This window comes from Macaca fascicularis, chromosome 4, assembly GCF_037993035.2.
Source record: "Macaca fascicularis isolate 582-1 chromosome 4, T2T-MFA8v1.1".
Taxonomy (NCBI): Eukaryota; Metazoa; Chordata; class Mammalia; order Primates; family Cercopithecidae; genus Macaca; species Macaca fascicularis.
The window spans coordinates 75,913,497-75,938,270 of NC_088378.1; the positions used below are offsets into that span (position 1 = coordinate 75,913,497).

At 39.6% G+C, this 24,774-nt stretch overlaps 1 protein-coding gene across 5 annotated transcripts; it reads left to right on the forward strand.

Moving 5' to 3' along the window:
• On the forward strand, positions 1-24,774 carry COQ3 (coenzyme Q3, methyltransferase). 5 transcript variants are annotated; one of them, XM_045391260.2, is made up of 7 exons: positions 1-26; positions 10,375-10,501; positions 14,000-14,152; positions 16,432-16,531; positions 17,739-17,981; positions 22,369-22,528; positions 24,426-24,774. In XM_045391260.2, exons 2-7 carry the CDS (start codon positions 10,443-10,445, stop codon positions 24,644-24,646), a joined length of 936 nt encoding a protein of 311 aa, XP_045247195.2. In that variant the 5' UTR covers positions 1-26; positions 10,375-10,442; the 3' UTR covers positions 24,647-24,774. The 5 variants fall into 5 exon arrangements, with proteins under 5 accessions (XP_045247195.2, XP_005552352.3, XP_005552354.3 ...); XM_005552295.3 differs by having other exon boundaries at positions 18-147; XM_005552297.4 differs by having other exon boundaries at positions 18-57.

Below are 24,774 nucleotides of genomic sequence, written 5' to 3' on the forward strand. Positions count from 1 at the left end.
TTTTTTCGAGAGGGACCGGAAAAGAGGTGGGATCGTTTGTCGCAATGTGGGGCGGCGGTAAGCTGGGCTCCTCGGGGGGTTGGTTTTTAAGAGTGCTGGGGCCTGGAGGCCGTAATACAAAAGCTGTACGTCCTCTAATTTCCTCGGGTGAGTGTGTGCGGAGGTCCCTCGCATGCAGTCCATTGCGAGGGCTCGCAGCTCTGCGCATGCGCTGGGGGTGGGGCGGTGGGTTGTAGCTGGAGCTCGCGAGGGGTCAGCGCGAAACCTGAGGCTTGGCCCTGGTCCCAGCTTTCTCCGTTGTAAACCTGGCATAGTCCCCTTGGCGGACGTCGGGGTAAAGAACTCAGTACCAGTGGTCCTGTCTGGAAAAGCGCAGGCCGCGGGTGTCTGGTGGCTGAGCTCCTTGCCCCAGGAGCCGTAGACCCACTCTGCGTGTGCTGCGGTCTTGAAGGTCATGCATCTTTCCTTTGTCGGGGCAGGAGTAACTCGCGCCTCGTAGTTATGCATAGCTTTGTATCTGTGTTTTGTTTGCACAAAGCTTGCTGTTTTTTCAGAAAGAATTTAAGGCAGCTGTACTACTTTTTGATTAATAGGTTAATTCAACAGACTGCATTTGCAAATGAAATCAAGAAAATAACGCACTGCTCGGTGCTTGTAGACAGTCTGATTTTCGAACTCTCAGTGTTAAGTAGAAACAAGCTCATCTTTTACATGGAACTCTTAACAAATACTGTATGCCAGACACTGTTATGAGCACTGGGAATTTAGAAATGAATGACGCCGCAAGGATCTCTTTAAAAATGTTAGGATAGACCTAAGATCAGGATATAATGAACAAAAAAATGGAGAATCTAACCGCCCATTAATAAAGGTTATTAGCTGGTACTGTCATACAGTGGAAAAATAGTGCAGCCAATAAAAATGATTTAAATCTATTTGTATCCACATGGAAAAATAATAAGATATAGTGTTAAGAAAGTAAAGTTTCATTGTTTCCTGGAAGAAGCCAAAAACAAAGAAAAGTTACAAATCAGTATGGATAATGAACTTGGAGTTATAGGTGGAGATATATAGAGAAATTTTGCAGTGATTGCCTGTGGTAGAGTAGGTGATTTTCTGTCATTTTATCCTTTATATGCTTTGCTTTTAATGAACTTTTTTTTAGTAAATGTATGTGTCTTTTATAATCAAAAATTTAGAAAAGATACAGTAAACCTAGTTCCAGTTTTTGAGGGGTGAACATAGAAGGAGCCTGTAATCCATAATTGGGATCAAGGAAACTTCTTGAATGGGATATTTAGCGAAATCCTGAAGGAGGTGGTCAGTTTTAGAAGCAGTTGGCCAAGGCAGGCAGCTCACTTGAGGTCAGGTGTTCGAGACCAGCCTGGCCAACATGGCGAAACCCCATCTCTACTAAAAATACAAAATTAGCCGGGCGTGGCAGTGGGCGCTTGTGATCCCAGCTACTCGGGAGGCTGAGGCAGGAAAATCGCTTGAACCTGGGAGGCAGAGGTTGCAGTAAGCCAAGATCACGCCATTGCACTCCAGCCTAAGCAACAGAGTAAGACTCTGTCTCAAAAGAAAAAAAAAAAGCAGTTGGAAAGGGGAAAGGACCGGCTTGAGAATCTGTGAGAAAGTTTGTGAGTAACCACAAAATGTTCCTTGAAAAGTAAAATTTGTAGGTGGAGGGCCGGAGGTAAAGGCAGGGGGTGGCAAGGGATGAGGCAAGAGGCCTTTTTGTCCATGACACATTCATGAAAGGCCAGGCACACCTCCTGAGGTACACTATCCTGTGGACAGTGGAAATTACTGAAGAAGCAACATGAGCAGATTTATGTTTAGGAAATAACACTTGGCAGCTGTCTATATAGCTGTCTTCACAGCTGTCTACATAGAAAGTGGGACGGAAGCAGGCAAGTCTAGGCCCAGGAAGACCTTAGAGTAATCCAGACAATAAATTATGATTGCTGGAAATAAAATATTGGCAGGGTAAAAGTCTGTTACCTGTTTTATTCACCATCAGCATGGTGCCTGGTGGGTGCTGAATAAATGACTTTTCAATAAATAAAATGAAAAAAACCTTTTCCCATTCCTTTAAAATCTCAAATACCAGGATGATCACAGATTCAAGGTAGAGAAGGAATTGGTAGCATTCTGTTTAAATACAAACTCAATTACTCTCTTTCAGTTGTGGTCAGATGGTAGAGTTGTTTTTATTTTTACTTTTTAGATTAATTAATTATTTTTTTGAGACAAGGTCTTGCTCTGTACCCCAGGCTAGAATGCAGTGGCATGACCACAGTTCATGGCAGCCTTGGCCTCCCTGGCTCAATCGGTCCTCCCACCTCAGCCTCCCAAGTAGCTGGAACTACAAGCAGGCACCACAATGCACGGCTAATTTTTATATTTTTAGTAGAGAAGGTGTTTCACCACATTGTCTAGGCTGGCCTTGAATTCCTGGGCTCAAGCGGTCCACCCACCTTGGTCTCCCAATGTGTTTGGATTACAGGCATCGAGCCACTGCATCTGGTCTAAGGTGGTTTTTAAACCTCTTGAGAATTGTAGCAATACTGATAACTTAGGGATTCATTTTCCAGAAATAGAGGAGGTAAGAGAGAGATCAGGGGTTTTCTGTCTGTAGAAGGCAGATATTGTTAAAATTTCTAAGGCTTAGTTTCATAATAGTAATACCTTATATGTCCTTATCTATGTATCACAGTTTATATAGTTAAACTTTATTCTTTAATAATATTTCATCTATCTACCTAAAGTCATATAGCAGGTGATATTTGAACTGGGTCTTAAAAGGTAGTCCAGATAGAGTTGGTGGAAAAGGAAATAAAATGAACAAAAGCCAAGCGGAGCACCTTTAATCCCAGCACTTTGGGAGGCCGAGGCAGGTGGATCACTTGAGCTGAGGAGTTTGAAACCACCCTGGGCAGCATAGCAAAACCCTGTCTCTACAAAAAAAAAAAAGAAAAATACAAAATTTAGCTGGGCATGGTGGTGTGCTCCTGTGGACTTCGCTACTGAATAGGCTGAGGTAGGAGGATGACTTGAGCCCGGGAGGTAGAGGCTACAGTGAGTCATGAACGCACCACTGCACTCCAGCCTGGGCAACACAGCTGGACCCTGTTTCATAAGTAAGTAAATAAGTAAATAAATAAATAAATAAAATGAGCAAAAGCCTAGACACATGAACTTTATTAAAAAAGAACATTGTAATGGATTTGGGATGGACTGTGAAGGGCTGATTAAAAAATAAAACCAAATAAATATAAGCTCAGGAGAGAAGTGTGCAGAGACTACAAAAAGACAAAATGTGAAATATAAATGACCATTAAACTTAAGAAAAGATGCTTAACCTCACTCATGATAGATTGAAACTACATTAGCTGGGCATGGGGGCCCAAGTTTATAGTCCCAGCTACTCGGGAGGCTGAGGTGGGAGGATTGCTTGGGCGACGTTGGCGGAGGTTGTAGTGAGCAGAGGTTGTGCCACTGCACTCCAGCCCAGGTGACAGAGTGAGACCCTGTCTCAAAAACAAAAACTAATTAAAACTACACTAAGATATCATTTTCATGTATTTGATTAGCAAACATAAAAATGTTTAACATAGGCTGGGTGCTGTGGCTCAGGCCAGCACTTTGGGAGGTCAAGGCGGGTAGATCACAAGGTCAGGAGATTGAGACCATCCTGGCTAACACGGTGAAACCCCGTCTCTACTAAAAATACAAAAAATTAGCCGGGTGTGGTGGCAGGTGCCCGTAGTCCTAGCTACTCGGGAGGCTGAGGCAGGAGAATAGCGTGAACCCGGGAGGTGGAGCTTACAGTGAGCCAAGATCGCGCCCCTGCACTCCAGCCTCGGCGACTGAGACTCTGTCTCAAAAAAAAAAAAAAAAAAAAAAAAAAAAAAAAAAAAAAAGGTTAACACATTGTATGGGTGACAGTGTGGGAAAACCAACATGAGGCACTCTCATATATTACCCAAAGGATTGTAAATTGGTTCAACATCTATTTAGTGGCAATTACAGATTTACAAATGCACATACCCTTTGACATCATTCTTGAAATTTTACCTACAGGGACTCTGAAACACATATGAAATGAAAAAAACCTATGTCATTTAATCTCTAGTTGTTGTTGTTGTTATTTTGAGACGGAGTCTCACTCTTTTGCCCAGGCTGGAGTGCAGTGGCGTGAGCTCGCCCACTGCAATATCCACCTCCCAGGTTCAAGTGATTCTTGTGCCCCAGCCTCTCGAGTAACTGGGACTACAGGTGCTCACCCGGCCCTAATCTCATAGTGTTGATAATTACCCAAATGCCCATCATTAGGGAACTCCTTAAATAAATAGTATAGCCACACAATGAATTAGCACGTAGCCTTTTAAAAAATATGAAATAATTTCCAAGATATGTTGGTAGGTGTGGAAAAACATTCAGAAGAATGAGTGTATTATGCTACATTTTATATAAAATGAGAAACTGATACTTTAAAATGATTGTGTATGTATAAAATGCCTCTGGAATCTTACATACAAATCTAGTAAGATTGGTTGTTTGTAGGGAGAGAAACTAGATAGCTACAGTCAGGAGTAGGAAAGATACTTTGTACTGTACCCTTTTGTACTTTCTGATTTTTTAAAATTTTTGATTTTGAAATAATTTCAGACACAAGAAATGGCAAAAATAGCACAGAGAGGCTGGGTGCGGTGGCTCATGCCTGTAATCCCAACACTTTGGGAGGCCGAGGCAGGCGGATCACTTGAAGTCAAGAGTTTGAGATCAGGCTGGCCAACATGGTAAAAGCCTGTGTCTACTAAAAATACAAAAAGTTAGCCAGGCATGGTGGCGTGTGCACCTATAGTCCCAGTTTCTTGGGAGGCTGAGGTGGGAGAATCACTTGAAACTGGGAGGCGGAGATTGCAGTGAGCTGAGATCATGCCTCTTCAGTCCCATTTGGGCGACAGAGTGAGACCCTGTTCCCCCAAAAAACAAAACAAAACAAAACAAGAACCCCAAACACACAGAGAGAATTTCCATATACTATTCACCCAGTTCCTTGGTGATACCATCCATAGCACGTTGTTGAAGCCAGGAAATCAACTTTAGTATAATTAATTGACTCCACTACAGACCTTATTTGGTTTATGCCACCAGTACATGCACTCATTGTGGGAGAGAGTGAGGATGTGTGTGTGTGTGTGCGTGTATACGTAAGTTTTTTGTTTATTTACTTATTTAGTTTTTGAGACGGAGTTTCGCTCTTGTCACCCATACTAGAGTGTAATGGTGCGATCTCAGCTCACTGCAACCTCTGCCTCCTGGGTTCAAGCAATTCTCCTGCCTCAGCCCCCTGAGTAGCTCATATTACAGGTGCCCACCACCACGCCTGGCTAATTTTTTTATTTTTAGTAGAGACGGGGTTTCACCATGTTGGCCAGACTAGTCTCAACCTCCTAACCTCAAGTGATCCACCTGCCTCAACCTCCCAAAGTGCTGGGATTACAGGCATGAGCCACCACGCCTGGCCTATTTTGCCTTTCTATATCAATTTTAAAGTCAGTATGTCTGTGTCTACCGAAAAAAAAAAGGCTATTGAGATTTTGATAGGAATTGTATTAAATGTATAGGTCAGTTTGGGGAAAACTGATGTTTTTACTATGTTGAATTTTCCAATATGTCTCACGTTTATTCTTTGATTTATTTCATCAGTGTTGTGTAATTTTAAGCATATAGATTCTGTACATGTTTTTGATTTATGCAACAATGAAAATTTTTTTGGAATGATTTAAAATGATAAGGCATTTTACATTTTGAATTTTGCCTTCCACTTGTTCACTGTTAATATATAGAAACAAGACTGATTTTTGTGTTACCTTTGTAATCTTTGACCTTTCTTTTTTTTTTTGAGACAGAGTTTTGCTCTTCTTGCCCAGGCTGGAGTGCAATGGCGCAACCTCTACTCACCACAACCTCCGCCTCCTGGGTTCAAGCAATTGTCCTGCCTCAGCCTCCCGAGTAGCTGGGATTACAGGCATGCACCACTATGCCCAGCTCATTTGGTATTTTTAGTAGAGACAGGGTTTCTCCATGTTGGTCAGGCTGGTCTCGAACTCCCGACCTCAGGTGATCCGCCCAGCTCAGCCTCCCAAAGTGCTGGGATTACAGGTGTGAGCCACCACGCCTGGCCTTTAATCTTTGACCTTTCTGAATTCACTTATTAGTTCCAGGAGCCTTTTAAAGATTTCTTAGGATTTTCTATATAGACAATAGGGACAGTTTAATTTCTTCCTTAACATTCTGTATACCTTTTCTTTCCTTTTCTTGCCTAATTGCACTGAATAAGACTTTCAGTACTATGTTGAATAAGAGTAGTGAGAATGGATGTGTTTACCTTGTTTCTGATTTTAGGGGGAAAGGGCTGAGTCTTTCACTATTAAGTACTACATGAGCTATAGGTTTTTATAGCTGTTTTGTAAAATAATTTCCCTTTCATTCTTAGTTTGCCAAAAGTTTTTAATCGTAATGGATATGGATTTTGTTAAATACTTCGTATCAATCAACATGATTATGTTTGGTATTTGTTTTGTTTTGGTTTTTGGTTTTCACTTGTTTGTTTTTTGAGACAGTATTGCTCTGTCTCCCAGGCTGGAGTGCAGTGGTACAATCATGGCTCACTGCAGCCTCTGCCTCCCAGGCTCAAACAGTCTTCCCATCTCAATCTCCTCAGTAGCAAGGACCATGGATGCACACCACTATACCTGGCTAATTTTTAAAGTTTTTCTGTAGAGATAGGGTCTCACTAGGTTGCCCAGACTTGTCTCGAACTCCTGGGCTCAAACAATCTTGACTCTTCAGCCTCCCAAAGTGCTGGAACTACAGGTGTGAGCCGCCCCGCCTGGTGTGTTACTTTTTTTTTTTTTGTTAATATGGTCGATTATATTAACTGATTTTTTAAATGTTGAACTAGTGTTGCATACCTGGAATAAATCTCACGTGGTTGTGCTGTATTGTTCTATTTATATGTTGCTGAATTATATTGTGTGTTGCATACCTGGAATAAATCTCACGTGGTTGTGCTGTATTGTTCTATTTATATGTTGCTGAATTATATTGTGCTAATATTTGCTAAGAATTTTTATGTCTGTTCCTGAGACGAATTGGTCTGTAGTCTTTGCTGTACTCTTTGATTTTTGTATCAGAGTAATGTTGACTTCATAAAATGGCCTGGGCAGTATTCCTTACCCTTCTATTTTTTTAAGAGATTAAGTAGAATTGGTTGTTATCTCTTTAAGTGTTTAGTAGAATTCACCAGCGAAGCCATCCAAGACTGGAGATTTGTTTTTCAGGTTTCTAACTATGAATCCAATTTCTTTAGTAGTTATCAGTTATTCAGGCTCTCTATTTTATCCTATATGAATTTTGGTAGTTTGTGTTTTTATAGAATTAGTCCATTTTGTCTAAATTGTAGAACTTCTGAGTGTAGAGTTATTTGTAGTATTCTCTTGTCAACCTTTTAATGTCTGGAGGTCTATAGTAATATCCTTTCTTTATTTCTTGATGTTGGTGATTTACATCTTTTCTTTGTCAGCTTTGCTGTAGGCTTATCAATTTTATTGATTTTTGCAGTGAATTAATTTCAGATTCGATGTATTTTCTATGGCTTTGTTTTGTTTTCAATGTCATTGATTTTCATTTTTATTTATTTATTTATTTATTTATTTATTTATTTATTGGCACAGAGTCTCACTCTGTCACCCAGGCTGGAATGCAGAGGCACCATCTCGGCTCACTGCAACCTCTGCCTCCCGGGTTCAAGAGATTCTTGTGCCTCAGTCTCCAGAGTCACTGGGATTACAGGCATGTGCCACCATGTCTGGCTAATTTTTGTATTTTTAGCAGAGATAGACTTTCATCATGTTGACCAGCCTGGTCTCGAGCTCCTGACCTCAAGTGATCAATTGCCATGGCCTCCCAAAGCTCTGGGTTTATAGATATGAGCCCCCTCATCTGGCTGATTTCTATTTTTATCATTTTCTGATTTCCGCTTTCTTGCTTTATGTTTATTTTGCTCTCCTTTTTCTAGTTCTTGAGGTGGAAACTTAGATTGTTGATTTGAGGCCTTTCTTACTTTTCTTTTTTCTTTTCTTTTCTTTTTTTTTTTTGAGACAGAGTCTTACTCCATTACCCAGGTTGGAGTGCAGTGACACAATCTTGGCTCACTGCAACCTCCATCTCCCAGGTTCAAGCGATTCTTCTGTCTCAGCCTCCCAGGTAGCTGGGACTACAGGTGTGTACCACCATTCCCGGCTAATTTTTGTATTTTTAGTAGAGACAGGGTTTTACTATGTTGGCCAGACTGGTCTTGAACTCCTGACCTCATGTGATCTGCTTGCCTCGGCCTACCAAAGTGCCCAAAGTGCTGGGATTACAGGTGTGAGCCACCACGCCTGGCCCTTTCTTCCTTTTCAATACGACAATTTTAGTGATAGAAATTGCCCTCTCAGTACTCCTTTAGTTATATCCACCAATTTTTATATGTAGTATATTTATTTTCATTTACTTCAATTTTCAAAATATCCCTGAGACTTGTCTTTGACTTATGGATTGTTTAGAAGTATGTTGTTTAATTCCCAAGTGTTTTGCTTTTTACTGTTATTGTTCTATTATTTATTTGATCCTATTACAGTCAAAAATATAGTTTGTGTGATCTCACTTAAAGTTGTGAAGATTTGTTTTGTGTCTCAGGACATGGTCTATCTTTATGAATGTTCCATGCATGCTTGAAAGAATGTGTATTTTGTTGTTTGGGGGAAGTGTTTTACACATTTTAAGTAGATTGTATTGAATAATGGTCTTGTTCAGTTCTTCTTTATCCCTGCTGGTTTTCTATCCAGTGGTTCTATCAATTACTGAGACAGGAGTGTTGAAGTCTCCAACTTACAATTGTGGATTTGTTTATTTCTCATTTCATTTCTATGAGTCTTTATGTGTTTTGAAATTCTGTTGTTTGTGGTGTACATAGTTTTTTCAAGACAGAGTCTTGCTCCATTGCCCAGGCTGGAGTACAGTGGCTTGATCTCAGCTCACTGCAGCCTCTGCCTCCCGGGTTCCTGTGATTCTCCTGCCTCAGCCTCCCGGGTAGCTGGGATACAGGCACATGCCACCACGCCTGGCTAATTTTTGTATTTTTTGGTAGAGATGGTGTTTCACCATGTTGACCAGCTGGTCTTGAACTCATGACATCAGATGATCTGCTTGCCTCAGCCTCCCAAAGCGCTGGCATTACAAGCATGAGCCACTGTGCCTTGCTGGTGCATACAGTATTGCTTTTTCTTCTTGGTGGATTATCCCTTTTATTGTGATGTAATGCCCCTCTTTGTTTCTGGTACTTTCTTTGCTCTAAAGTCTACTTTGTCTGAATGTTTATTGAACAACTGAGTGTTCTGCAACACAGCTACTGGCTCATAAAGTAGGCCCCTGTGTAAGTTGAGCATATAGAATGGGTGAATGTTTATTTTAGGTTATATATACACATACTTTTTTTTCCTCTGTAAAGAGTGTTGTAAAAATGTAAAATATGTAAAATTCATTTGTAAAAATTCATTTCATGTAGCTAATGTAAAAATGTAAATATGTAAAAATTCATTTCATGTAGCTAATATGGAATTGACAGAATTTGAACTAATTTTGACAATTTCAGAATTAATATTATCCTAGTTTAAAACATAACATTTTATATTTGAATATCATTCCTGTCATTTTATGTACATAATGTAGATGTAAAAACTAATGGCATGAAAAACTTTATAAACATATGCATTACTTGTTTTGGCTAATAATTTTAGAAATATCTGGGTTAGAGTTAGATAGTAGAATGTAAAACTTTTATTTTACTTTTTAGGTAAAATCTTAAGTAAAAAACAAACTAAAACCCTTTGTTTATCAATTGTAATGTAACATAGCATTACCATATAAAATAAAATTTTGTCCAGGCCCGGTGAATCCCAGCACTTTGGGAGGCTGAGGCAGGAGTATCCCTTGAGCCCAGGAGTTTCAGACCAGCCTGAGCAACATAGGGAGACCCCATCTCAACAATGACAATAACAACAAAGTTAGCTGGGCATGGTGGCATGTGCCTGTAGTCCCCACTACTTGGGAAGCTGAGGTGGGAGGATTGCTTGAGCCCAGGAGGTGGAGGCTGCAGTAAGCCGTGATTGTGCCATTACACTCCAACCTGGGTGGCAGAGCAAGACTCTAAAACAAAATAAATAATAAAATAAAATAAAATCTTCAATTACATGCATATGAGGGATTCTTGCTGTGCAATGCTTTTCTCTAGATATTTAATTTTTTTTTTTTTTCCAGTTTATGTGAAGAACCAGCTCAGTTGGATACTACAGATTAAACCAGGGGTTTTCAATGAATACAGAACCATGTGGTTCAAATCCTACAGGACGACCTTTTCCTGTCTGAACAGAATAAAGAGTTTCAGGTGAGTTTATTATTACCGTGGCAAATATTCACGTAATTATTTGCAATAGGTTTTTAGTATTATCTTTAATAAACCCAGTCAGTATGTAATAGTTCATGTGGTTTGATTAAAGTAGCTTGTGTTTATTTAAGTAGTCTCAACTAATTTATTTTCTAATAATTTTTAAATTTGGGGAGTTTCAAACCCACAGAAATGGTAATAGAATAATATAGTATACAGGCAATAAATAACCTTCATTCAGATTCAGAGATAGCTTTTGTTTTCAATATAAGACTATTACTTAGAGAAGAATTTTTATTTCCTTATAATGTCCTTATGACAAGACACAAACAATGCAGTGATTAAAATCATAAATATTACTTACAATACCTAATATAGTATTTTAAAATTTTTAGAAATCATAAATGATTTGGGTGCTGCATAAATATGATAAGGTGGCTAAGGTAGTAAAATTGAATGAAAGTAATATCTTTCTATATTTGTATTTTATAAGCCAACTTTTAACCTTGTGAAAATATTGTATAGCATTAATACTTGAACTCTGTTTGTTTGTTTGTTTTTGAGGCGGAGTTTCACTCCTATTGCCCAGGCTGGAGTACAATGGTGCGATCTCAGCTCACTGCAACCTCCACCTCCCGGCTTCAAGCGTTTCTCCTGCCTCAGCCTCCCGAGTCAATGGGATTACAGGCGCCTGCCACCACGGCCAGCTAATTTTTTTTTTTTTTTGAGACAGAGTCTCGCTCTTGTTGCCCAGGCTGGAGTGAAATGGCGCGATCTTGGCTCACTGCAACCTCCGCCTCCCAGGTTCAAGCGAGTCTCCTGCCTCAGCCTCCCAAGTCAATGGGATTACAGGCGCCTGCCACCACAGCCAGCTAATTTTGTTTTTTTTTTTGTTTTTTTTGTTTTTTTTGAGACAGAGTCTCACTCTTGTTGCCCAGGCTAGAGTGCAATGGCGCAATCTCAGCTCACTGCAACCTCCGCCTTCCAGGTTCAAGCAGTTCTCCTGCCTCAGCCTCCTGAGTAGCTGGGATTAGAGGCATGTGCCACCACACCCGGCTAATTTTGTATTTTTAGTAGAGAAGGAGTTTCACCATGTTGGCTAGGCTGGTCTTGAACTCCTGATCTCAAGTGATCCACCCGCCTCAGCCTCCCAAAGTGCTGGGATTACAGGCATGAGCCACCGTGCCTAGCCTTGAACTCTGTTTTCTAAGTGCTTGTTCCTCCTTCTTGTAAATGAGCCCCTTTGAGATTGGGTTTATATGAAATCATTCTTAGTCAAATGAGCAATCACCTACTGTTATCTATTGTAAATTAGTCCTTGATTACTGAGGCTTTGCATGAAGCATGGACAAGGGGGCTAATATTCCTAAGATAATATTAAAGAGGAATGACATTTGAATCTCAAAAGAAAAAAAAGTAATGAATATAGAATATGCTCTCATTATGTGGCTAAAAAAACGTAATAAAAATGTGAATGGCATTACTTTTTCTAAGTTAACATCCTTATTATCTTTTACCCGAGCAGCCCTTTGAAAGATTTTTCTATACTATATACTACTAAATGGAAGTCAGTGTAGTGTCTAATCCCACATTATTCCTGTTTGATTCCATTTAATTAAATAAAATTTTAGGCAAATTATATACTTTTCTGGGCTTTTCCCTTCAGATTATTCATTTACCAAGTGCTTCCTGAGCACCGTGTTCCAGGAACTGTACTAGTCACTAAGAATAAAATGGTAAGGAAGACAGTCCATGCCTTGCCTTCATAGTGCTTGTGGTCTAGTGGAAGACAGGCATGATCGATCAGATAATCACACAGCCCCATGAAGAAGTACAAAGTGGTATAGGAGTTAAAATAGGGGGATAGGGGGATGAGGGGAACATGACCCAGTTTTGAGGATCAGGGAAGATTTTTTTGTTTGTTTGTTTGAGACAGAGTCTTGCTCTTTCACCCAGGCTGGAGTGTAGTGGCATTATCTCAGCTCACTGTAGCCTCCACCTCCCTGGTTCAAGCAATTCTCATGCCTCAGCCTCCCAAGTAGCTGAGATTACAGGCACCTGCCACCACGCCTGGCTACAGGGTTTCACCATGTTTGCCAGGCTAATCTGGAACTCCTGACCTCAGGTGATCCACCTGCCTCAGCCTCCCAAAATGCTGGGATTACAGATGTGAGCCACCATGAGCAGCAGATCAGGGAAGATTCTTAGATAACATTTAATTGAAACTAAGATCTGAAGGATGAGAAGGAATTAATTAGGCGTTTGGGAGAGGAAAGGAAGGAGGTGGGAAGAATGTTCCAGGCAGAGGGAACAACTAACCTATGTGAAGTACCTGAGGAAACAGCGTGCATGACCAGTCCAAAGAACTGAAAAAGGAGCTATGTGGCTGGAGTGGGAAGGGTGAGGAGAATAGAAGGAAGCGAGTTTGGAAAGGGAGGAAACTGAGCACTAAATAATTCAGAACTTTGTAAACTATGCTAAGGAATTTTGGTCTTTTTTCTAATGGCACTGGGAAGATATGGAAGCATTTTATTCAGGAAAATAACAATCAGATTTGTATTTTGGAACAATCACTCTAGATGCATCATGGAGAACAGATTGGAAAGGGATGAAGTAGGAAGCAGCTCCCAGTTAGAAAGCTAGGACAATAGTTCAGGCAAGAGATGATGGGTGCTTGGGTTAGAATTGTGGCAGGAGAAATGGAGCAGAGAAGATGGAGGTACCTGTGTTCAAATCCCGGCCCCACCATTTACTTAATCTCTCTGAGCCTCCCTTTTCTTATCTGTAAAATAGAGATAATAATAGTACCCACTTTTAGAGTTGTTGGAAGGGTTAAGTGAGGTAATATATGTGGAACTCTTAATACCTGGAATTTAATAAGTGCTCAATAAATGGTAGCATTTATTTATTTATTTATTTATTTATTTATTTATTTTGAGACAGAGTCTCGCTCTGTTGCCCATGTTGGAGTGCAGTGGCGCAATCTCGGCTTGCTGCAATCTCCACCTCCCGGATTCAAGCGATTCTCCTGCCTCAGCCTCCTGAGTAGCTGGGATTAGAGGTACACACCATCATGCCCAGCTAAGTTTTATATTTTTAGTAGAGATGGGTTTCACCATGTTGGTCAGGCTGGTCTCAGACTCCTGACCTCTTGATCTGCCCCTTTCGGCCTCCCAAAGTGCTGGGATTACAGATGTGAGCCACCACACCCAACCAGCTATTATTATTATTATTATTATTATTAGAAGGCAAAGTTTTATAAAGTTCTGTTTTGAATTGAAACTTACTTGGAAAGTAATTTTGTTTCATCTGTGAATATATATATTTATAAGCAGTGTGATTATAAGAAAACTTGGTTTTAAGCATCAATATTGAGCAATATACAGATTTAGAATATAATAAATTATAAATAAGACTATCTTTCTACATGATATATCCCACGTTAAACATTTCTTCAAAACAGCAGTATTTGCCTGGTTCTTTGTTTTCACCTCTTAGGTACCGTTGGGCGAGACTGTACAGTACTTCCCAAACCACTGTCGACAGCGGTGAGGTAAAAACCTTCTTGGCCCTGGCTCACAAATGGTGGGATGAGCAAGGAATATATGCACCTCTTCATTCCATGAATGACCTGAGGGTGCCATTTATTAGGTAACATTCCAGAAACTCTAAGTCTTTTTAAATGGAACTTTTAAAGAATTCATATTTCACATTCCTTTTTCTCTTAGTTTATACCTAGTTAAAAATGCTGCACATTAAGTTTGCTTTGGAAATTAGGGAGATTCTTTTCAGTTACCACTGTTTGAAACCATTAATTTTTAATAATATCATGCAAGGTCTAGGCTGCTTTCATAGCTTAAGTTGAAGCCTATTTGTACATTATCAAGTTAATTACAATTAAGTTCTTATAAAAGCAAACTAGGGTCTTATGGCATCAAGGCCATTTTATTTTATTTTATTATTTATTTATTTATTTATTTATTTATTTATTTATTTTTAAGATGGACTCTCGCTTTTGTCACCCAGGCAGGAGTGCGATGTCACGATCTTGGCTCACTGCAACCTCCACCTCCTGGATTCAAGCGATTCTCCTGCCTCAGCCTCCTGAGTAGCTGGGATTACAGGCATCTGCTACCATGCCCAGCTAATTTTTGTATTTTTCGTAGAGACAGGGTTTCACTATGTTGGCCAGGCTGATCTCAAGCTCCTGACCTCAGGTGATCCACCCGCCTCAGCCTTCCAAAGTGCTAGGATTACAGGCATGAGACACTATGCCTGGCCCAAGGCCATTTTATAACTACAGACCTACTGTGGCTAAACTGACTTAGGCAGTTCTGGTAAAGTTTGATTCAACAATTTTTTTTGAGAACTTACCTCATACAGAGCTCAGGGACTAGACTGTAAAAGACTCTAAGATGAATGAAACATAATCTATGTGCTTCAGGAACTTATAGGTTGCTGTGGGAGTTAAGAAAAGGCAAGAGTTCATCAGGGCTTACATTTAAGAAATTGTTCATTTGTTCTTCTGTCCATTTATGTATTCATCAAACAATTTTGGGCAAAGCACTGTAACAGACACAGAATATCTGACTCAGACTTTGCCCTCAAGGAACTTCCTGGTTGGTTTTTGTTGGTTCATCCAGAATCAATGTAGCAAAAAGAGAAACACTGGCGTCCTTTAATACCACTGACTTTGTGGATCACTACAACAAATCGTAAAGCAAAGAAAAACAGAAATGTCATTTTTGTAAGCTAGAACACTGGTTCTCAAAGTGTAGGCCCTGGACAGTGACATTAGTTCCCCTAGGAACTCATTAGAAATGCAAATTGTCATGTGTCATCAGGGACCTACTGCTCTGTGGAGGGATCAGAACTCCATTTTAAGCAAACTTTTTACATGATTCTGATGTATACCAAGTTTGAGAATTACTCTATTCAAACTGCTGAGACACCTTTAACTAGACATCACACATAATAACCCAGGGCAGTGCAAGCTATGGTTAAAAGTTTAGATTTTATTTTGAGCATAATTAGAACCCATCAAAGGAAAGTGGTATGATCTAAATTATGATGTAAAGGAGTCATTTTAGCTGCTGTTTAAAGAATGGAACGGACTTCGTTTGAAATGGGTCTTTTCTGTATAACTTTCCAGAATGCTCTACTTAACCACTATCCATGTTATTCTTAGAATTCAATTAATTTTAATGGTAATAGAAGATATCTTAAGATATCCTCATTATGAATAATGTTTATTTTAATATAAGTATAATTAAAATTTATGCATAATCCTCTCTCTATATATATATATGTTTAGTTTACAATACTGTTAGGTGTATATATACTTGTGTGTATATGTGTGTATACATATGTTTGTATAGGTAAAGTATTACTGTGATTATCTTAGAAGTAAGTTTACTTGATTTAGATGCCAGTTTACATGCTCATACATGAAAACACCACTCACCGAGAAGATTAAAAGACATTTTATTTCAAAGGGAATATAGACAGATTCTGAAAATTAGGTCTCCCATCTGCTTTTTCTAAGCTCTGTAAAATAACCTATTTGTTGCTGACATGAAATGGGTCTAGCACGTATTGACAGCAAAGTTAAAACATGTATCATGATATCTCAAGCAATTGAAATTAGGTTAATCTAGATTATTTCAAAAATTTTTCCTTATATTATTACTAGAACAGTAATTAAGTCATAATTACTACTAGATTATTTCAGACCTTTAAGCCTCCTGCTTTTTATTATTGAAAATGTTTTATAAATTAAATGTCGCTTAATGTTGAAAGATCTAGTTATCAAAAATATAAATAATGTATTTAAATGGAGGTTAATAGTTCCTTGAAACTGCATACATTTTTGACTTTTCATTGATAAAATTAATTATTTGTTTTGGTGTGTTTTGAATTTTTTAAAAAAGAGACAATCTTCTGAAAACAATTCCTAATCACCAGCCAGGAAAACCTTTGTTTGGGATGAAGATTCTTGACGTTGGCTGTGGTGGTGGGCTGTTAACTGAAGTAAGTGATAGCTTTCCTGCCATTTTTAACTGGGGGAAAAAAATTAAGAAGTAGACTTCTGCCTCATTTATTCTTTCAACAAATCATATTATTCATTAAAAAAAGAAATGCATGTTGGGAGGCCGGGGTGGGTGGATCACCTGAGGTCAGGAGTTCGAGACCAGCCTGGCCAACATGGTGAAACCCTGTCTCTACTAAAAATACAAAGATTAGCTGGGCGTGGTAGCGGGCACCTGTAATCCCAGCTACTCAGGAGGCTGAGGCAGGAGAATCGCTTGAACCCGGGAGGCAGAGGTTGCAGTGAGCTGAGATCGCGCCACTGCACTCTAGCCTGGGCAACAAAGAGAGACTCTGTCAAAAAAAAAAAAAAAAAAAAAAAAAATCCATAGTATTGATTTTAATCTTTTTTTTTTTTTTTTTTTTTGAGGCAGAGTTTGACTGTTGTTGCCCAGGTTGGAGTGCAGTGACACCATCTCAGCTCACTGCAACCTCTGCCTCCCAGTTTCAAGCAATTCTCCTGCCTCAGCCTCCTGACTAGCTGGGATTACAGGCTCCCACCACCATGCCCGGCTAATTTTTAGTAGAAACAGGGTTTCACCATGTTGGCCAGGCTGGTCTTGAACTCCTGACCTCAGGTAATCCACCCACCTCAGCCTCTCAAACTGCTGGGATTATGGGCATGAGCCACCGTGCCTGGCCAACCTGTGTTTAAAAACTTGGGCATGTCATGGGAAATGACTAAATACAAAAGCTGAGAGAAGAATTAGTTATGAAAAATTTCTAGTCAGAGAAAAAAAACTTTTGAGAAAAGATTGTTCTTTAGAAAATTTGAATATTTCAAAAATGATTGCAATTTTTTCAATGGCTTGTTACATTTATTGCACTTTAAATATGTTAATACTGTACTATATGCAAGCAAATGTATCTAGAGTACATAGACAAAATTTTTTTCACTGTCTTCGAGTAGTTTTTTTTTTTTAATCAGTTTTTTGTTGTTTTCATTGTTCTTCTTACCTTTAAGTGTTTGATTGTGGAAAATTTCAAATGTGTACAAACTAGAGAAAATGTATATGAATTTCCATGTATCCATAAATGATGTCCAGTATTTATCACCTCATGGTTAATCTTGTTTCATTTTTGATAAGCTTTTTATTGCTAACATATGTTCTATTTTCTTCCTGAGGGTAACAGCTTTTTATGCTATTAGCCTCTAGGGCGGCTTGGGGCTTCAGTTATTGGAATCGATCCTGTGGATGAGAACATTAAAACAGCACAGTGCCATAAATCATTTGATCCCGTCCTGGATAAGAGAATAGAGTACAGAGTGTGTTCCCTGGAAGAGATTGTGGAAGAGACTGCAGAAACATTTGATGCTGTGGTAGCTTCTGAAGTTGTAGAACATGTGATTGATCTAGAAACATTTTTACAGTGCTGCTGTCAAGTGTTAAAAGTAAGGCTTATGGAGTTTATGTCTTGGTTTCTTCTTCTGAGTGTGTGTATATGTATCTATAGCAATAAAATGGTCCATAATGCATTAGCAGTCCAGCAGGCAAGGTACAGTAGAGAAGAAACCAGGAAGCCTGGATAAGGGGACAGCATCTCTGCTGTAGATTTCGTCTACCCCTCGGTTTTCCCTTACTACCAGGGTCTTCCTGTGTCCTGTTAGTATATTGGATGTCCAGGGATCTTGAAAAATGTTAGTGCTGGTTGGATATGGTGGCTTATGCCTGTAATCCCAGGACTTTGGGAGGCCAAGGTGGGCAGATCACTTGAGGCCAGGAGTTCGAGATTAGCCTGGGTAACATGGTGAAGCCCCGTCTCTACTAAAAATAGAAAAAGTTAGCTGGACATGTTGGTGCACGCCTATAATCCCAGATACTGAGGAGGCTGAGGCACAAGAATCGCTTGAACCTAGGAGGTGGAGGTTGCAGTAAGACGAAATTGCGTCACTGCACTCCAGCCTGGGCAACAAAGTGAGACCCTGTCTCCAAAAAAAAAAAAAAAGAAAAGAAAAATATTGGTGCTGAACACTGGAAAACCATACACTTATAGCAGTATTTTTCCATTGGTGTAGTCAGGGTTAAATACTTAATAGATATTGAATGACAATTATAAGACATTGATTTGAGGCCAGGCATAGTGGCTCACACCTGTAATCCCAGCACTTTGGGAGGCGGAGGCGGGTGGATCACCTGAGGTCAGGAGTTCGAGACCAGCGTGACCAACATGAAGAAACCCTGTGTCTACTAAAAATACAAAGTTAGCTGGGTGTAGTGGCGCATGCCTGTAATCCCAGCTTCTCGGGAGGCGGAGGCAGGAGAATCACTTGAACCTGGGAGGCAGAGGTTGCAGTGAGCTGAGATTGTGCCTGGGCAACAAGAGTGAAACTCTTTCTCAAAAAAAAAAAAAAAAAAAAAGAAATTGATTTGGGTGAATACTTAAAAATCAATAAAAATAATTATTATCATAAGTTTAAATAACAAGTAATTCTGTACAGGGTAAATGCATAATAGTTTACAGCTTATAAAAGAATATTTCATAAATATGATCTTACTGGATCTTACCTATAACTAGGTGAGGAAGGAGAGGCAGGTATTGTTATCATATCCTTTCACCTACGAGGACTCAGGATTTGTGAGAAGTCAGAGGTCACTAGGCATGTAAGTGGGGCTTAAGGCCAGACCATTTGACTCCAAGTTTGGTTCTCTCCACTACTTACTATGCTTATATAGTATAATTTGCGACAGACTTCGTTCTCTGAATGTGGTTCTAAGTTTTCTTTTAATAAATCCCCCTGAAGTATTATTATTATTACTATACTGACTCTGTTGTTCACATATTTAGGAGGTGACAACCTAAAGTCAAAAGCTAAAAGAATGAAATGCTTAGCTCTTATCGAAATAGAGCTTTTTTTAAAAAAAAATGTTATTTTTAAGTAATTTTAAATTTATAGCAAAATTGCAAAGATAGTACAGTGTGCCTTTCACCTGTCTTCCCCTTAGGTTAACATCTCACATCATAAGGGTAGGAACTAGGATGAGTCAAGTGAGGCACCTGGGGCACGAAATTGCAGGAGACAGCCCCTCTCAGGTGCTGACCCTGCACTTGCACACCCTGAAAGGGGTTGCCTGTTTCAATTCTGTGCCCTAGAAACCTCACTTACCTCATTATAGTTCTAGCCCTATGTATAACCCATGGTACCGTTCTCAAAACTAAGAAATTAACATCAGCATTGTACTTATTAACTGCACTACAGAGCTTGTTAAATTTTTTTTTTTTTTTTTTTTTGCTAATATCAGTTTGCTGTTACAGGATCCAAACCAGATTCCTGCATGTATTTAGTTGTCATTTCTCCTTAGTCTTCTTCAATCCGTGACAGTTTCTTGGTGTTTCCTCTTTTTTCTTGACAAGGTCTTACTGTGTCACCCAGGCTAGAGTGTCCTGGCAAGATCACTGCTCACTGCAGCCATTTCCTGGGCTCAAGCCATGCTCCCATCTCAGCCTTTCAAGTAGCTGGGACCACAGGTGCATGACACCATGTCCAGCTAATTTTAATTTTTAATTTTATATTTTACTTTTTTGTAGAGACAGGGTCTCCCTATGTTGCCCAGGCTGGTCTCAAAATCCTGGGCTCAAGGGATCCTGCCGCTTCAGCCTCCCAAAGTGCTAGGATTACAGGCATGAGCTACTGTGCCTCGCCCTTGTTTCCTCTTAAGTAGAGTTTTACTAGGCTTATCTCTTATTTTCCAAATAAAACTTCTTAATTGATTGTTAGTTCTTGTTTTATATGTCAGTCAGTGTGTATGAATGGAGGTTCTTTGACACATATGAGGGATGCTGGCATTGTAGGGTTTAAAACTAATTTTTGCTTCAGTGTAAAGCCTATGTTTTGAAAATGACTATTGCTTACCACCATTTCCTTAGAGCATGAGTTTGTAGAACACAGATTAGATATTCATAAGTGACTTTTTTTTTTTTTTCCAGAGACAGGGTCTTCCTCTGTCACCCAGGCTAGAGTGCAGTGGCACCATCATAGCTCACTATAACCTCAAACTCCTGGACTCAAGTGATCCTCCCGCCTCAGCCTCCCAAATAGCTATGTCTACAGGTGCTCAGCACCATACCTGACAGTTTTTTTTAAATACATTTTTTGTAGAGATGGGGGTCTCGCTATGTTGACCAGGCTTGTCTTGAACTCCTGGTCTCAAGCTGTCCTCCTGCCTCAGCACTAGAATTATAGGCATGAGCCACCATGCCTGGCCTATAAGTGATTCTTAAGATATTTCAGAGTTTGAAGTCGCAGTGAGCTATGATCATGCCACTAAAGGAAAAAAAGATATTTTAGAATACTGGAGCTTTACAGAGGAAAGTTAAAATGTGTGATAATATGGTGTAGGATATGTTTGTTTTTAATTTAAAGGCATACTCCAGTATTTCATGGTCCCCTCTTGTCTTTTTTATTTTTGGCTTAGAGTGGTATCTAAGATATATTATCTCTTTCTCCCAAGTCTCCTTTCTTTCTGTCTTTCTTTCTATATGTCTATAGTAATGTAATTATTTTGGAGGGAATCTTTGACATTTTTTCCCCATCAGGCTAATGAGAATGTATAAAAGAGAGAGGGGACATTAATATCCTTGCCATTTGTGAGGCAACATAGGAAACACCATAAATACATTTACTATAAAGTGGCAGACTGAGGCCAGGCGCAGTGGCTCACACCTGTAATCCCAGCACTTTGGGAGGCCAAGGCAGGTGGATCATGAGGGCAGGAGTTCGGGACCAGCCTGACCAGCCAAGATGATGAAACCCTGTCTCTACTAAAAATACAAACATTAACCGGGCGTGGTGGCAGCCACCTGTAATCCCAGCTACTTGGGAGGCTGAGGCAGGAGAATCACTTGAACCCGGGAGGCGGAGGTGGCAGTAAGCTGAGATTGTGCCGCTGCACTCTACCCTTGGTGACAGAGCAAGACTCCGTCTCAAAAATAAAATAAAATGGCACACTGAATAGTCCTATAAGTCCTTTGCATTCATCCCAGTGCTTATGTTGTTCTCTTTATATAAATATATATCACTTCAACCTCCACCTCCTGTGTTCAAGTGATTCTCCTGCCTCAGCCTCCTGAGTAGCTGGGAATACAGGCACTTGCCACCATGCCCAGCTTATTTTTATATTTTTAGTAGAGATGGGGGTATCACCATGTTGGCCAGGCTGGTTTCAAACTCCTGATCTCAAGTGATCTGCCCACCTTAGCCTCTCAAAGTGCTGGGAATATAGGTATAAGCCACCATGGCCAGCCACTCTTTATATTTTTTATAAAAATGAAATAAAAACAAAAAATGTTCAAACCTAATCATTAATGTTTTAGTGAGAGAACACTTAATGGTAGTACTTCCCTGCACAAGATGTATAGCTCTGTGCTGTAACAAACAAGTTAAGACAGGCTCAGCCCTTACAATGAAAACTGTTTTAACATATGTTAGAATGTGAATGTGGACATGTAACAAGGAAGAGCAGCCTGATCTCATTTTTATTGTAAAGTGTTTGGTATGTACAAAAGAATATATAAATATAAATCATAATTATGTATGATCTTAAGAGTTGTAAGCACTGTTGTATATACTCACCGAGTACATCTAAAATGCCTTTTATAGTGAACTTCCCAAGAGAAGAAAAAATGCTATTTTGCTGAATTATATTTTATTCATACATATATATTTTAACAGCACTCAGATTATTTGGAAGAAAGGAGGAGGGAGGGGGAAACTTAGCTTTTACTTAACTGATACACTTAACCTTTTACATTTTACTTCTATATAATTTCATTTCTTTTAGCCCAGTGGTTCTTTATTCATTACTACAATCAACAAAACACAGCTTTCCTATGCCTTGGGAATTGTTTTTTCAGAGCAAATTGCAGCTATTGTACCAAAAGGTACTCATACATGGGAGAAGTTTGTTTCACCTGAAACACTAGAGAGCATTCTGGAATCAAGTAAGTATTAAGAGAATTTTTTCCAATTTTCCAGGCCTAACTGAACTTTTAATATGCCAGTAATTATTACACACTTAGCCTAGCACTTAATAAAATAGGCCACTATGTTTTTGGATGTTGGTTTTATCTTCTCAATTAGGTCATAAACTCGTTGAAGTTAGGATTAAGTAGTAGATACCACTTCTCTTTTACCTGTCACCCCCTAACCCAGGGCCAAGCGGATAACAGATGATCAATGAATACTTTTTGGCTATTTAGTTCTCACTTGTTTAAGAAAGAGACACAAATGTCTGTTATTTACACATTCTCGGTCTGCCCTATTGAGCCCTACTTGTATCAGCTTATCTTACATATTATTTTTCCTGATTCTACCACGGTTACATATATTTTGAACTTCAGTATCACTTTTTTATGTATTTTATATGACTTACAGCATGACCTCATGGTTATTTTGGAGGTTTTTTTTTTCATCCTTTTATAGCCCATAAGCTACTTGAAGGCAGGACTATGTCTCCTTTTTGCACTCTCTAAGCCTAGCTGTGCTTTACACAGAGTGAGCTCTCGATTTATGTGATGAATTCCGGGCGAGTAATAGTGCTTGTCAGTTCATTTATTTGGCATTTGGTATTCCTACTGAGTACTTAGACTCCTATATTTCTTATGTTTTTTTTTTCATGTAAGTCTATCAGTAAACTTGATTTTACTTGGAATACTATCAGTATATAGCGATGTAGTAAATTCTAAAGATTTCTGTGAGTAACTTTGTTGAAAATAAAGTAAGGCCACGCGCAGTGGCTCATGCCTGTAATCCCAGCATTTTGGGAGGCCGAGGCAGGCAGATTATTTGAGGTCAGGAGTTCGAGACCAGCCTGGCCAATGTGGCAAAACCCTGTCTCTACTAAAAATACGAAAAGATGGCCGGGCGCCGTGGCTCAAGCCTGTAATCCCAGCACTTTGGGAGGCCGAGATGGGTGGATCACGAGGTCAGGAGATCGAGACCATCCTGGCTAACAAGTTGAAACCCCGTCTCTACTAAAAATACAAAAAACTAGCCGGGCGACGTGGCAGGCGCCTGTAGTCCCAGCTACTCGGGAGGCTGAGGCAGGAGAATGGCGTAAACCCGGGAGGCGGAGCTTGCAGTGAGCTGAGATCCGGCCACTGCACTCCAGCCTGGGCGACAGAGCCAGACTCCGTCTCAAAAAAAAAAAGAAAGAAAGAAAGAAAGTTAGCCAGGTGTGGTGGCGCATGACTGTAATCCCAGCTACTTGAGAGTCTGAGGCAGACTTGAAATCAGGAGATGGAGGTTGCAGTGAGTCGAGATTGTGCCACTGCACTCCAGTCTGGGTGACAGAGTGAAACTCTGTCTCACACACACACAAAAAAAAGAAAGAAAAGAAAGTAGGAAAAAAATCTTTTAAAGATGCATTATGGGGACAATCTCCTGTTGGCACATATTTTTTAGTGACAGCTAACATTTATTGAGTACCTACCAAACTCCAAGCATTGTGCTAGTTTACACACATAGCTCATCTAATTCTAACAGTTCTGTGATACAAGTTCTGTACATGTAAGAAAACTGAGATTTAGAAAGTTAGGTGGCTTGCCCATGGTCACCATATAATAGATACCCGAGCTGGGATTTGAATCCAGGCAGACTGCTTTGGAATATGTGTCCTAATTGCGACTTACTGAAGTTCTGCACTAAATTGTGATTAGTGCTTAGTTACAAAATACATTTGCCGATTAAGTTAGGAATCCTTTTTCTTCTTCTTGTCCTTCTTCTTTTCCTATCCATTTAGTGTATTCTCAGCATTTTTAATGCAGAGAGTTGCATGAAACTCTTGGAAATTGGAAGGAAAATATTTATTAAATCTACTCTTTCTGATTTTTTTTTCAGATGGTCTGTCAGTTCAAACAGTGGTAGGAATGCTCTATAACCCCTTCTCAGGTTACTGGCATTGGAGTGAAAATACCAGCCTTAACTATGCAGCTCATGCTGTGAAATCCGGGGTCCAGGAACACCCAATGTCTGCTGAGTTTGCTTTCAAGGGAGAAGCAGAAGAGCTCCAAGCTAATGCCTGCACCAATCCAGCTGTGCATGAAGAGCTGAAGAAATGAATTGTTTCTGAGGACTATAGTAATGTGGCTTAGATATCTGATGTTTTCAAATATAAGAAATATATAATTTATCCTTTGAGAGAGAATCATGAGGAAAAGAAGGTCAATAAAAAGGGCTAAAACCTTGA

What these genes read in the sequence shown, in the direction of transcription:
- COQ3 (XM_005552295.3), top strand. Translation starts at nt 45, where the DNA reads ATGTGGGGCGGCGGTAAGCTGGGCTCCTCGGGGGGTTGGTTTTTAAGA. An exon ending in ACGTCCTCTAATTTCCTCGG is followed by an intron (nt 148 to 10,374) that starts GTGAGTGTGTGC and finishes TTTTTTTTCCAG; the next exon opens with TTTATGTGAAGAACCAGCTC. An exon ending in GTGGTGGGCTGTTAACTGAA is followed by an intron (nt 16,532 to 17,738) that starts GTAAGTGATAGC and finishes TTATGCTATTAG; the next exon opens with CCTCTAGGGCGGCTTGGGGC.